Below are 13,703 nucleotides of genomic sequence, written 5' to 3' on the forward strand. Positions count from 1 at the left end.
ATTATCTATGGGTTCTGCAACCATGCGTTTGTGCAATCATAGATGAGAAGTATCTAGGAGACTGGATGTGTACAACATTGTTTCCCTCAACAATGGTGTTTAACAAATGTTTTCTTAGTGTTTGCATTGTCTTAGGCATTGTAGGCAAAATGCAGATGAAGGTATATATGAATTTTTGTGCAAGCTCCATGCAAACATTATGCTCTACTACATTAGGAAATTGTGAACTTTGTGCTTTCATATCCCTGGATGTTTGGAAGCCCCCCCCCCCCTTTTCACTTCCCATGACACCAAGGAAAATGGAACTTCACAAGAAACAACTTGGTTGTTAGTCAAACTGGCTTTCCACAGGAATAGCTCAAATTCACTGAATGTTGACTGTACATCAGAGAACAGAGTTCCCCAAAGCTGCTTGGGTTTAATTTGAACAACACACAGCACTTCCTCATGAGTTCACTTGCTAAAGTGACTTTACTATACCTGTGCACTTAAGGTTTCCAGCGGGCTCTCTATCCTGGGGAAAGCCATCAAGGGAACTCCACGGGGATCCTCAGGTTTGGGTTTGGAAGGAGAGCCTTGAGTTCCTTTAAAGTTATGAACCACACACATTCCCTGCAGGATGAGGGGAAGAGAGATTAGGTCAGACTCCAGCAGGCAGTCCCTGATCATCTCTGAGAGTGACAGACAGCTGTCCTTGAATATCATCATCAAAGTGACATATTTCCTTGGAATGCTGCGCACACTGCAGGTACTGTGAGGGAAATTTACCAGGTGGCTGGGGACACACCATAGGGTTCAACTCCTCAGTTGTCAAGTGGGAGTGTCAACTTACCTTATAGACTTATGGCAGTACGAGACATGTAAGTCCCCTTGTAATCCAGCAAATGTGCCGAAGGCTGCTGTGTGTCTGGCAGTGTCCTGGCGTTGTGCCTCATTTTTGTTAATCAAGCCAACAATTTCCAGTGTTAAGAAGTGAGATACTTTGGCTTGGTCAGGGGAAGTTTAAATTCTTCAAAATCCCACCACTATATATTTTTTCTTTTAAGTGCCAAACACAAGTACTCAGCCCATAGTGACTGATGTTTAACATCTGCCTAAAATGATTATAGTCAAATATGTCCTTATTGTTTTTTTTGCTTAAATCAATTGCTATAAATGTCTGTCTACTTTCCTTTTCTTATTTCCTACCAGAGTCATAGTTTTTAGCATCTTCTCTGCCCATCATGCATTTCCTGCCTCTTTTCATGATTCCCTTTGTTATTCCACATCTTTGTTTCTATGTCTAGTGTTGAACTTTTCTGCTAATTTTCCAAACCACACAGAACATCTACACAAACATTTTTAACCACGTCCATCTCCACTTTACATTCTATCTCTGCTTAAAACTTTGACTACCTAGGACATGGTAGGCTGGGAAGGTGTTTGAGCCTTGGAGTTAAAGTTCATGGTGGTTGGGTGATTATTTACCAAGTTATAAATTTTGAGGCTCAATTTATTGGACAGTAAAAGTAGATTAATGCTAGGGGTGGCCTAGGAACTCAAAATTGGAGCTAATTGTATTGAAAGGCACACAGTCATTGCTCAGCCCGCATTTCCACTCCTCTTTTCCTGTGCTCATTCTCATGGGAAACACAGATGTGTGCAGCAGTGTTGGAGGTGAATAGGTGCTGCCATTCCTGGCTTTTGCTTTTCTCTCTGTCTCGTCTCCACATTTGGTTACTTCCCCTCTCTCTAACTTCCTTCTCCTTTCTGTTCCCAGCTTGATGCGTGTCTCTGAGCTATGGATATGTGTGTGCAAGTGAGTGGACAACAACTCAATGGCAGATCTGGATTTTTCAAGTACAAGCCAAATTGGATGAAAGCAAAATTGACCATAACTGTCACGTCACTGGAAGCAATAACAAAGCAAAAAATAACCAAGGGATAAAAAAGAAGACAGAAAAATTACAAAGAGAAAAATAGAATCTTAAAGCACTGCAGCCACCCACAGGCTTTCACAATCTCTCAAAGACCCACGCAGCTATGAGGACATCCCCACTGCCATTTCTTCTTAGCAAGCAATAGTGCACTTTAGTGAACTTAGATGTCAAGAGTGACTTGTCTTATAGCCCATCTTTTTCTATGTACCAGTGATGTTCCTAGGAGACTGCTCTATTCTCTTGAAGTCATCTATAATTCTTGTTTTCTTTCAAAAAATGTTTCCTGGGTAGTCTTTCTAATGGCATGGGGTCATTTCAGCATGTGCTTTGTGTCTTTACCCAGAGAATTTACACCTCAGCCTCTCATCTTCTTTGATTAGGAAAAGAGAGCTGGGGTTTGATGGAGGGAGCACTGAGTGAGGATAGTTTCACAGAGTGTTCTATAGGAATGTGTGAGCACTTTCAGGAAAAGCAGCTGGTTAGCTGACCTGGAGGCTGGGGCAGTCATATGTGTATATTTGTGTATTGAGAGCAGAAAGGACAAAAAGACTTAAGTAACAGTAATATATGAATGTAACATGAGTGAATGCATGGTGCTGGTCTTAAAGGGCTTGGTCTATAAAGAACAGAATCAGATGGGTGGCAGGTCCTTTGAGATTTTGGTGACCTCTTCTCCTTGAGGAGGGTCTTATAATTGATAGTGGCTTTATTTTATGCAAGGTATGGAAATTTATATGCCTGGTGTCAAAATAAACAAGCAAAGAATGAAACTTCATACTCTCTGGTATGCCTAGTCCATGGAATATTACAGAGCAATAAAAAGACAGAAATTATTGTTGTGGCTTACACATGAACAGGTCTGCAAATATAAACTGTGACAGAAGTAAAATGTCAGATACTACATACTATGTAATTTATGTACATGAAATGTACATATATGTAGACAAAAACTTCAAACCCCAATAGTTGCTTGAGGTGAAGGGAAAAAGAAAAATTAAGAGAGACAACAGGTCATCAAATTGGACAAGCGTGTCCTACCATATCCCTACCATCCTTCAATGGAACTGGAAAAAGAAAGAGTGCAGATTCATTTTTCTTTTTTCAGTTCAAGTCAGATTTTGGGATTTTCCACATGAACACATAGACAAGTCTCCATCTATTTGAAGAACTAAAATGTCATCAGAGCTGGGGATATCTGGAGGCAGTTGTGCTTGCCAAAAGACTTCAAGGGTGTCAACTATAGAAGCTACTTAGATGAGATAAGATGTCAAGAGGCGTGTTCAGACAGAGGTGCGCGCAGAAAGGTGACTGATTAGCTGCGCGGTTATCCGAGGTCCGAGAGGGTACATGTGCACTAAGACAGTTCCTGGGTCCCAGACCTCCTCTTTTGCACGAGGGAGTCTGACTCACTAGTGACCTCCATCCTCTGTGCTTTACCCGGAAACCCACAGTTCCCGACCCACAAATACCGAGTGTAAATTCTGGAACACTCACATGAAGGTATTCCATGCTATCTGACTTCGTGAACAGTCTGAGAGCTGGAACCAGAGCATAGCCATCTTTCTTGGGGACAGTATTCTCCTTGACTCTTCCAAGAAGCATGGCCATTCACATTTCTCAGAGTAAAGGGGCTCTGACTCTCTTCTTGTACAAAAGAATACTCTTTGGAGAATTGCTGCTCAGAAGTCAGGGGCACGAGGAATGACTTAGACTGGAATCTAGGAAAGTCGGTGAGCCATAACTTCACACAGAGGATGTAAAATGGAAGAAGTAGAAGGAAGAAGGCTGACCTACCAAAAACAGGGCCACTGCGGTGCCCAGGATGAAGCCGGCAATCACGTCTGAACAGTGGTTCCGGTACTCTGAGACCCGGTTGAGGCCCGTCAGAAAGGCTGTACAGAGAGTCCCCAAGCACAGCACCGGCTTGGCCAGTCGGCTGCTCTTTGTCTTGATTGTGCTTGTGATGTACATCTGCAGTGGGAGAGAGGCCAGTGAGTCCCAGGCCGTCCTTGGACCGGAGCATCCACAGGCTGCACACACATCCCAGGTCGGAAACGGGGACTTTGAGAAAGGGAACTTTAGCAACTACATCTCGTTGGACAACTTCCTTAAGCTAGTTAGTGAAACAGGAAACAGTGCAGCAATGACAATGAATGTAAGTTTGTTAGTGACTTTTGAATGGTCATGAGTTTATGAACAGAAACTCAGTTGTCAGAAGGAAAACCTAAAGAACAACGGCTGGACATGCAATTTTTATGTAAAGAACCAGAAAATCATGTGGCGATATTGTAAAACTCATATAACATTCTTAGATACAAGGGAAAGCTCTTTGGATGCCTTTGTGGCGGAAGAGTGTGGGAGAGGTTTCACATCTTTTTGCTGTGTCCCACACTACTGGTGGTGTCTGCACACTCGGGGGCCAGTACATACAGCTGTTCACCGACTGGCTGATGGGCCTAATCTGAATGGTCCAATCATGACCATGGGTCACTACTCTGCCGGTAGCTGATTTTCATGTTAGGGACAAGAGTGGTCTGCTACATTTCTCTGCTATCCTTTTGTCTAGTTCAAAGTGTTTAAGGCCCTAAAATTCCCACATATCACAATATATAAAAGGGTGAAGGATCCAAACACAATAAAAGCCGTCGCACTGTCTGATACTAGAAATGTGGGCTGTTTTTATCAAATGTATCCAGAATGCCCACAATTAAGAAAACATGCTTCTGGCAAATTACAACACTTTTGGTAATTGCTACAAAACAACACTAGAGGGCACTGGTGGCCCACCATTTCCCTTTCCCTTTCCAATGGACTTCTTCATAGCCCAGTCTGGCCTCAAATGTGCTTCAATCCTTCTGTCTCAACCTCCTATGTTGGCTCTATGAGTACAAACTTAACTCATTATTTCTGATTCGATATGAGCTCAGTAACCTTAATACCGTTAAAGGCTGATATTTAAGATTATAACCTATAGAATATTTGATGCCACAAATATGAATCCATTCACATAGATGCATCTGGCAATATTACATTGGGAAATTAATTTCTAGGAAGATGTTTTAACTCTAGCATGAATCCTAGTGGGATACAGATGCTTCTTCATTTTTTGTAGCAGGTGATGTAAAAAACTCTGGTAGATCAAAGTCACATAGATCGTAGAATACTGTGATATTCAGACAGTGTGGGAATTGTTACTTAAAATGTTGAATGCAAATACATATGTCCAATTGGATGTTTTGTTCTTCTATAATGTTTTCTAGGTATGTTTTTATTTTATAAGTCATTTCTGTAAAACATCAACCATTAAGAACACAGACCATTAGTTGATATTCTTCACAATATTAAATGGTATCTAAGAAGTAACTGCTGAATAATGTTTTCATTAAAGTTTTTTTCTGTATTTGTCACATAATAATTTCAGATATTTATGAACGCTGTATAATGTTTCAGCACCTCTCTGCATCTTGCAATGAAGCCTTGGCAATTAGCATGTCCATAGTATTGAGTAATCCTGAAAGCATAATTTAGCTCCTAACAGAAAACATTTATTCAGTCGACATGTAATTGGGGTTTATCTAACTGGGTGTGAGTCCTGCTTTGAACAGGATGATGTCTGAATCCTTGGATGATACCAGCATGGTGAATTCTTTCTGCGGCTGCCGGTGCTCAGGTTTCATCTGATGATGACACACTGGTTCTCGGTACCAGTCTATTTTTATAATGGCATCATCACAATCGATGTCACATAGTAGTGACTTGAACCTGATAAAAAACAAAACAAAACAGGAGGGAGGCAAAAGCACGTACCTTTACATAAATTATCACCCCAGAAAATTTAGGAACCAATCAATATTCTGAAAGCCAGAAAACACAGTAAATGCCCCCAAGGATTCTTGGCCTATGTTCCCTCTTTGTTTTGTAAAGAAAAAAACAAAACAAAACAAAACAAAGTCTAACCAGGCGGCAGAATGTGTCTCCCCAACAGTGGAGGAGAACGGGATGCTTGCCCTGCAGATAGGGCTGAGGAGTAAGGTGAGGGTACCCCAAAGCTCTGTCTTTCTTAGGAGTCCTTCTGACCAATGGCCACTTGCTCTGGTGAAATGTACACTGTAAATGGCAAATGTACAACCTGTGGCATTAGCTCGTATGTGTTCAGAGTTGTCCTTCTGAGTTCTGCTTTTAAAAGTATAAATCAGAGAAAAATAAGCCGTTTCAAACATGGATGCTTGTTATGTAAGAAAACAGGAAGACATCATTGTTCTTCCTCAGATGAGAGCAAAACAAACAAGCAAACAGGGCGTTGTGACCTAGCAGAGCAACGGGAGGAGTGAAGTTCGGGATCTTAGATTCTTCCGGGAATACCCAACGTCTAACAAAGTGATAACGCATGTTGCAGGAATCACAGGCGACAAAGGTTTAATCCTGATCTGCACACTGTGAGCTTAACTGCACATCCAGGTTCACACTTGAAAAGCTATAGGCAGGCATGAGCAAGGGACGTTGTTCTGAAACCAACCCAAACTGCGGCAGAATAGTCAGAGAATCCAGACAAAGTGCCAGGAGCTCGGCCACAGCTCTGACTGAATTCTTAGGTGTTCTTGAGGCCTTCGTATCCCCACCTGCAAACCAGGAGGGTATCAGTGGAAAATTATCAAAGTTCTTCGAAAACTAGGTCTTCTGAACGGTTAGGATTAGGAATGGGTCAGGGCGGGGCTTATTGTATCCACAGTGTGATGTGATGTGAGAGAAAGATGCTTTATCTGATTTAACAGGGATGACACATGGTGGTGGGACGGGTGAGAGACAAAGCTCAGCGAATCCTCGGCTTGGGGAGACAGAAAGACTTACACTCACCGTGGCATATAAGGCGGAATAAATGCTCAGAGCGGCGTGCTTGGAGGGAAAGGACCTCCGAGCCTTTTCTATCACTTCCAGGTCCCCAGTGCAGATGTTGCCGTTGTCGATGAACTGCTGGTGTGCCCGGCAGTCTGTACTCGTGTAGTTTGGCTGGCACACTGTCAGGAAGTATGGTGTTAGGTGACCAGTGACCACTTGCCCGGCGTTTACGAAAATGTCAGTAGCAAAGAGTCCAAATGCAAAGACCCCTATAAGGAGATTTGGGAGAAGTCAGAGTGGTGGCATGCAGAAAGTGCAGTAGGTGTCTGCCCCAGAGAAGAGGTCGGGGAGTTCATGATGACACCTTCAAAAGGATTCTAAGAGTCAGTTGCCCCTTCACCGAGAAGGAAGCCTGCCTCCCTAGTGACTCTTCCCAATCTTAGCATTTTACTGTTTGCTTGAGAACGTCAACAGCAACCTCCCTCGTCTCGGTGGAAGGAGCTGGAAGTTTGGTGCTTCAGCCTTGGGGGCCAACTCCCAGAATCAGTCGTAGCACTTGTTTGAACCTCAGTGTCCTTGGTTGAGAATTAGAAGTGGGGAAGTTTGGGAAGATGGCATGGGAGATGTATGAAATACCCAGCATGAATCTGACTTTGCTTTGCTTTTGAGACAGGATTTCATGTAGCCCAGTGTGGTCTCAAACTCCCTATGTAGCCCAGGCTGATCCTACAACTTCTGACCTTCCTGCTATCACCTCCTAAGTACTGGCATTCTTGGAGTATGTCACTGTAGCTGTTTTGTGCAGCGGTAGAAATGGAACTTGGACTTTTGTGCATGCTAGACATGCTGACCAATTGAGCTACATCCCTAGCCTCATAGTGCCTTAAGTGTCTCCTCTCTCTATAGAAAATGTTCTCATCCTGTTTTTATTTAGAAATGCAAATAAGCTGTTATCTATAACACCATTGTAAGTGAGAATGAATGAGAATTTTAGAGGCCCTCCCCTTGATGAAGGGAATAGTAAAGGAAGAAGTAGAAAGGAGATTCCAGCCAACTGTTACTAGTGGCATGAATTTCTCACTGCTGCTACAGCAAGCTGCCACAAACACCACGGCGTGAAACAATGCAAACCTTTGTCCTCACCAAGTTATGGAACAAAGCAGATGCTAACCAGGCAAAGCTCCAAGTGTCTGGAAAGTTCCAGGGTAGACATATTCCTCCTTCTTTTCTGCACTGAGGAGTTGTCTCCTTTCCAGCACTCACCTTAGTCCATTGTTCCACTGGCTCTGACTCAATGGTCCTGAGATCACAGATGCAAGCATGTCTTCACATCTCCCTTTGAGAAAATGTAGCAAGTCCACCGTTCCAGGGTCATCTTTTGAGGTTCATGTGCCAGCATGTGTTTGTGTGTGTGTGTGTGAGTGTGTGTGTGTGTGAGTGTATGTGCATATGTGTATATGTGCACATGTATATGTGCATTGCATGTATGCATGCATGTATGTGCATATGTGTGTGTTTTGTTATTTAGCTGGGAAGCCTGGGCATGTCACCTCTAGATTTTCAACCAGCTCTCTGACAAATTCCACAGCTTTAGCCTCAACAAGCTTGACCATCAATAAACAGGGATTTTTTTTTGTTGAAAACAATATTTAGCTGACATGTAAAACCATAAAAATCATACATACTTGTGAGGTACCATGTGATATTTTTACACATGCAGAAGATGTTGTATATTTAAATCATTTGTATCGTGACTGAAGTTATCAAAGCATCATTTATATATGTTTCCTCAAACATTTGTCATTTGTGGTGAAGATAATCCAACTCCTCTTTCCTAGCATTCTAAAGCTATAGCACATTGTCAATACTGATAGGCATTGGGTGGAGAGAAGGCACAGTGGGTTAGAGCACTTGTGGCTCTTGCAGAGGATATGGATTCAGTTCCCAGAACACATGGTGGCTCATAACTATCTGGAACTCTAGTTCCAGGGGATCTGATGCCTTCTTCTGATCTCCAGAGTACTGCATGCATGTATATACAGGCATATGGGCAAACACACTATAAAACTGAATAAATTCTTAAGATGTTGATACTTACCCTATCCCCATAGCTACCTAAATCTTTAGTACTCATTAAACGACCTCTCTCCATCCTGTTCTCTGTGTTCATTCAGCTTTGCTGAAGCCCGAGTTTGGATTCCATACATGAATGAGATTATATAGTACTTAGTCATTCTATGACTCTTTCCAGTCTCATTTTGATATGTATTTATTGCTATAATTTTCCTTTCCGAGGCTTTGCAAGAACATTCTTTATCACAATGAGAACTGGCATCTTTATTAGCTGCAGGCAACTCACACTTAGGGGCTCTGACCTGCGAGAGCAGGCATCCATTGATCATGCCTGGCAGGATTCATCCCCAGGCTATAGAAGTCTGAGTGGTTGAATTTTTTTTTTTTTCTTTTGGTCTTCAAGTAAGGTTCTTAAGAACCAGTCTGTGGCTTGTTCAAGGGGTAATAAGTCTGTCTAGACAATCTTTCCCTGGAAACAAGGGTTATTTATGACTTGAAAATAGAAAAAAGACATTTTCCTCTGGCATTTTAGTAGTCAGGCATGCCTTCAGAGAGAACAATGGTAGGTTCTGGGAGTAGGAGAGTTCCTGGACTTGTAGGATCAGTGTGGGGAGAGCCAGCTCCGTGACCACAGTGATTCTGGGATGGTGGGCTCTGCACACGCTGGCCGGCTGCTGTGCTTTGCAATGCTTCTCCATCCTCTGTTTGCTCAAATCTGTTTCTCCTGCTGGCTTACCTGCATCCACTCTCCCCATAGCATTCTGGCGAGTTCAAGCCAGATCTGAAGGGCACTGCCCATCTGAGAGAGCCCACCCTCTGGGCACATTCCATGCTAACAAAGGGCTGTAAAACCTATAGTAACGTATAGGAAATGCCAGAGCACACTGTGTTCTTGTAAAAGATCCTAGCTATTCCTTTGTTAGTCAACCTTGTACTTCTTGAGATTAGTTTTACAATTCTCTGAAGCTAGACATTGTATATTTTTTTTCTTAGAGTCTGGTGAAATTCACTGAATGGCCTCTTCTATTGAAAGGTATGATATTAAGGAGATGTTTGAAGGATGTCTATTTATGTTTGATTCCTAAAATTATTTCAGGGAGACCATAACTTTGAAAATGTAGGTACATATTTTAAAACTTTCTATTAGCACATAGACACTATGTATAATGATATATAATGAAGGGCTCAGAATGACAGTTTCTTAATGTAGATAATGTATTTTGATCGAATTTGCTCTCATTGGTCTCTCTCGATGCCCTCCTCCTCCCGTTTATTCCCCTCCTCTCATCTGCTAATCTCCCTTTTACTTTTATGACTTTTTTGTGTATGATCCCTTGACTTTATCATCAAAGCTGTTTACAAAGCACAGAAGGTTTCCTTACAGGATCATGGACACCTACTAGTAACTATATACCATTGAAGAAAATGTCTTTCCCTTTCCTACCAACCAATCAACCATTATCTGCTTATAAATCCTCAGTGGTGGTAGGTGTTGTGTTTTATAAAAGGATAAGAGAGGAAGGGAAGGGATGTGTTTGGTGGAGGTCAGGTATGGTGTGGGGGAAGGGATGCCTCTGTGAACCATGCTGAGGCATCCCGTCCCCACTCCCCGAGGTAACAGCCATGAGGATGGTATAGTATAGAATAGCATTAATTCAGGGTATGGGAAGAAGAGTTGAGAGGGTAGTAGAGACAGAGAGAGGGAGGGAGGGAAGGGAAGGGAGGGAGAGTGGGGGAGAGAGTGAGAGAGAGGGAGAGAAAGAGAAGATGAGTAGAGGCCGGTTATGAGCACATGGAGAAAGAGAGGAGGGAGGGGAATGGAGAGAGACAGGAACAAGAGGAGAGAGCAAGAGCAAGAGGGAAAGAGAGATGGGGACAAGGAGCCCCTTTTACTGTCAGACAGATACACCTGATTGTTGCCAAGCAACTGTGGGGCAGAACCTAGGCCAAATGCCAATAGCAGGGGCCTCATGAGTCCACTTGTCCTTCATAATGGGATGTTGATAGGCCCCTCGTTGTGTAGGTGTGTAAGCACCCCTGCAGCAGCCATGCCTGGCCCATCATCCAGCATTCCCTCCCTCTCTCCCAACCTCAGCTTCCCTTCGGCTTTTACATCTTTCTGTTTCTTCTGTGATGCTCTCTGAGCCTTGGAGGGATGGTATAGATGTTCCATTTCTGGCTGGGCATTCAACAGTTACTTTAAGCATCTTGCTCTCACTTAACACATCTTTGTAGTTACCATGGACTATAAAGAAAGACTATTCTCTGACCAAAGATGACAGCATCACCAACATAAATAATAAACGCCGTGATTCAGAAGATGATTTGGCTGATATATCATGTTCACTTAGCAAGAAACAACAGCAGTAGTTTTCCCATGGTAGTTCATGACCTCGTCAGCTATGCTGCTCCTCTCAGGGTGCCTGCTTCTCCCACTGTTCAGCCCTCTCCTTCTCTGGAGTATCCTTTCCTTTTTTTACCGTCACACAAATCAGGGACAGAATCACTTTATAATCTACTTTGTCACAAAGCTTCAGCTCTTACATCAGCTGTTGTTTTCTGAATTTCTTCTTATGCAGCAAGCCTCAAATCCAGTCAGAAAGTGGCTGATTACCCTGGAACAGATACGCCACTATTGCCCCAGAAGGAACATCTTGCCTAACCAGATGTTAATGTTTCACGATGGGTTTACAGTTGGTTAAGATTGTGGATATTAGTTTTTCCTGAGTTAAAATGATATTGTGCACACAGTGGGATCCAGGATGATGTGTCCATGCTCCCAGCATGCCCTGTACAAACCGAAGAAGCCCTTTCCACCCCAACACCTCCCCCAAACCCCACAGAAACAGTTCTGAAATCCACACAAACATTTCTAAGTCACCATTCTTTAGTGTTTATGAGCGGGAGGGGGAAAAAGGAGAAAGGGAAAGGAAGAAGGGAGGAAGAAAGAGAGCCGGAGAGAGTTAGGGAGAGAAAGGAGGGAGAGAGGGAGGAAGGGAGAGAGAATCTGTGTAGTGTTACTTAATATAATGACCTCTAGATTTATCCATTTTCTCAGAAAAACAAAATAAAACAAAACAAACAACCAAACAGTATTTCTGTCTTTGTGGTCAAATGAGACTGCACTGTCTAGGCCACACACACATCTGTTTGGCACAGCCTTTTCATTCCCTTTGGCTATGTGCCTACCACTGGAACAGCTGGGTCAGACAGGAACTCTGATTCGCTTTTTCTGGGTTTCTTCCGTGCTCTCGTGAGTGGCTGCACTAATTAACATTCTCACCAATGGAGAAGGGTTCTTCTTTTTTCTCCACATCCAAACCAGAAATTTTCTTTATTTTTTTGCTTTAACTGAAGTGAGATGACCTATCAATTTTGTTTTGATTTGAATGTCTTTCATGTTAATGATTCAGAACACCCGTTCACTCCCCCCAAACCCGTTATATTTCTTCTTTTAAGAAATATCTATTCAGGTCATTTGCCCATCATTTTGTTTGCTTGTTTTGATACATGTAGATAGGTGAGGTTGGCCTGCATTCCTCAAAATCCAGTGGGTGTGGGAGTCCCAAGTATGGCTTCTCCTAGTCTGGGAATGGCGCCTTTACTGACTGATAGGGCTTCTACATGTACTGTTGGTGCTTGTGATGGCAGTGGGATAGCAGCAGTGGTGAATGGCCCGATGCATTTCATGAGGAACAGTCGCAGGAAGGTTCATGGTAATCCAGGCAAATGGATGGAATATTATCCTGAGTGAGGTAACCCAGTCATAAGAGAACACACATGGTATGTACTCACTGATAAATGGACATTAGGCAAGAAGCTCAGAATGCCCATGATACAACTCACAGACCATATGAAGCTCAAAAAGAAGGAAGATCGAAGTGTGGATGCTTCAGTTCTTCTTAGAAGAGGGAACAAAATACTTACAAGACGTAGAGGGTGGGAGGGATTTGGGAGGAATAGAGGAGGAGGAGGGGAAAGGGGGGAAAAGGATCAAGTATGGGGAGAGACAGGGACAATATACAGAGAGTGAAGAAATTGAACAGAGGTGTGTAGAAATGGAGGATGAGGAACTGTGGGTAGCTACCAGAAAGCTCCAGATACCAGGAAAGCAATAAGCTACCAGAATCCACAGAGATGACATTAGCTGAAATGCCCAACAAACGGGAGGGAGAACCTGTAGAGACCATTTCCAGAGGTTAGGCACAGCCCCACTCTGTGAGTAGACTGAGGAATGGGGCCACCCACTCATCTCTAAATTTTTAACCCAGAATTGCTCCTGTCTAAAGGAAATACAGGGACAAAGTGTGGAGCAGAGACTGAAGGAAAGGCCATCCAGAGACTGCCCCACCTGGCGATCCATTCTATATACAGACACCAAACCCTGTCACTATTGTGGATATCAAAAAGTGCTTGCTGACAGGAGCCTGATATAGCTGTCTCCTCAGAGGCTCTGCCAGAGCCTGACAAATACAGATGTGGATGTGCGCAGCCAACCATTGGAGACCCTAATGGAGGAGCTAGGGAAAGAATGGAAGGAGCTAAATGGGTTTGCAACTTCACAGGAAGAACAACAGAATCAAGCAACCAGATCCCCTAGAGCTCCCAGGGACTAAACCACCAACCAAAGAGTACACAAGGAGGGACCCATGGCTCCAGCTGCATATGTAGCAGAGGATGGCCTTATCAGGCATCAATGGAAGGAGAGGCCCTTAGTACTTCGAAGGTTTGCTGCCCCAGTGTAGGGGAATTCCAGGGTGGTGAGGTGGGAGTGAGTAGGTGTGAGAGCACCTTCATAGAAGCAGGGGGAGAGGGATGGGATGGAGGTTTGCAGAGGGGAAACCGGGAAAGCTGTTAACATTTGAAAGGTAAATA

The 13,703-nt window shown here is 43.3% G+C and overlaps 1 protein-coding gene across 1 annotated transcript in view; it reads right to left on the minus strand.

Annotated features, from left to right (window-relative positions):
* PLPPR1 (phospholipid phosphatase related 1) overlaps positions 1–13,703 on the minus strand; it is a gene marked incomplete at both ends in the record, with an annotated part of 126,966 nt that overhangs the window by 3,403 nt on the left and 109,860 nt on the right. Inside the window, 3 exons of the mRNA XM_080940208.1 lie at positions 481–612; positions 3,714–3,890; positions 6,774–7,024. Coding sequence (XP_080796334.1) covers positions 481–612; positions 3,714–3,890; positions 6,774–7,024 — 560 coding nt within the window. The remainder of the gene's footprint in view (positions 1–480; positions 613–3,713; positions 3,891–6,773; positions 7,025–13,703) is intronic.

This window comes from Micromys minutus, assembly GCF_963924665.1.
Source record: "Micromys minutus genome assembly, chromosome: 28".
NCBI classification, from domain to species: Eukaryota; Metazoa; Chordata; class Mammalia; order Rodentia; family Muridae; genus Micromys; species Micromys minutus.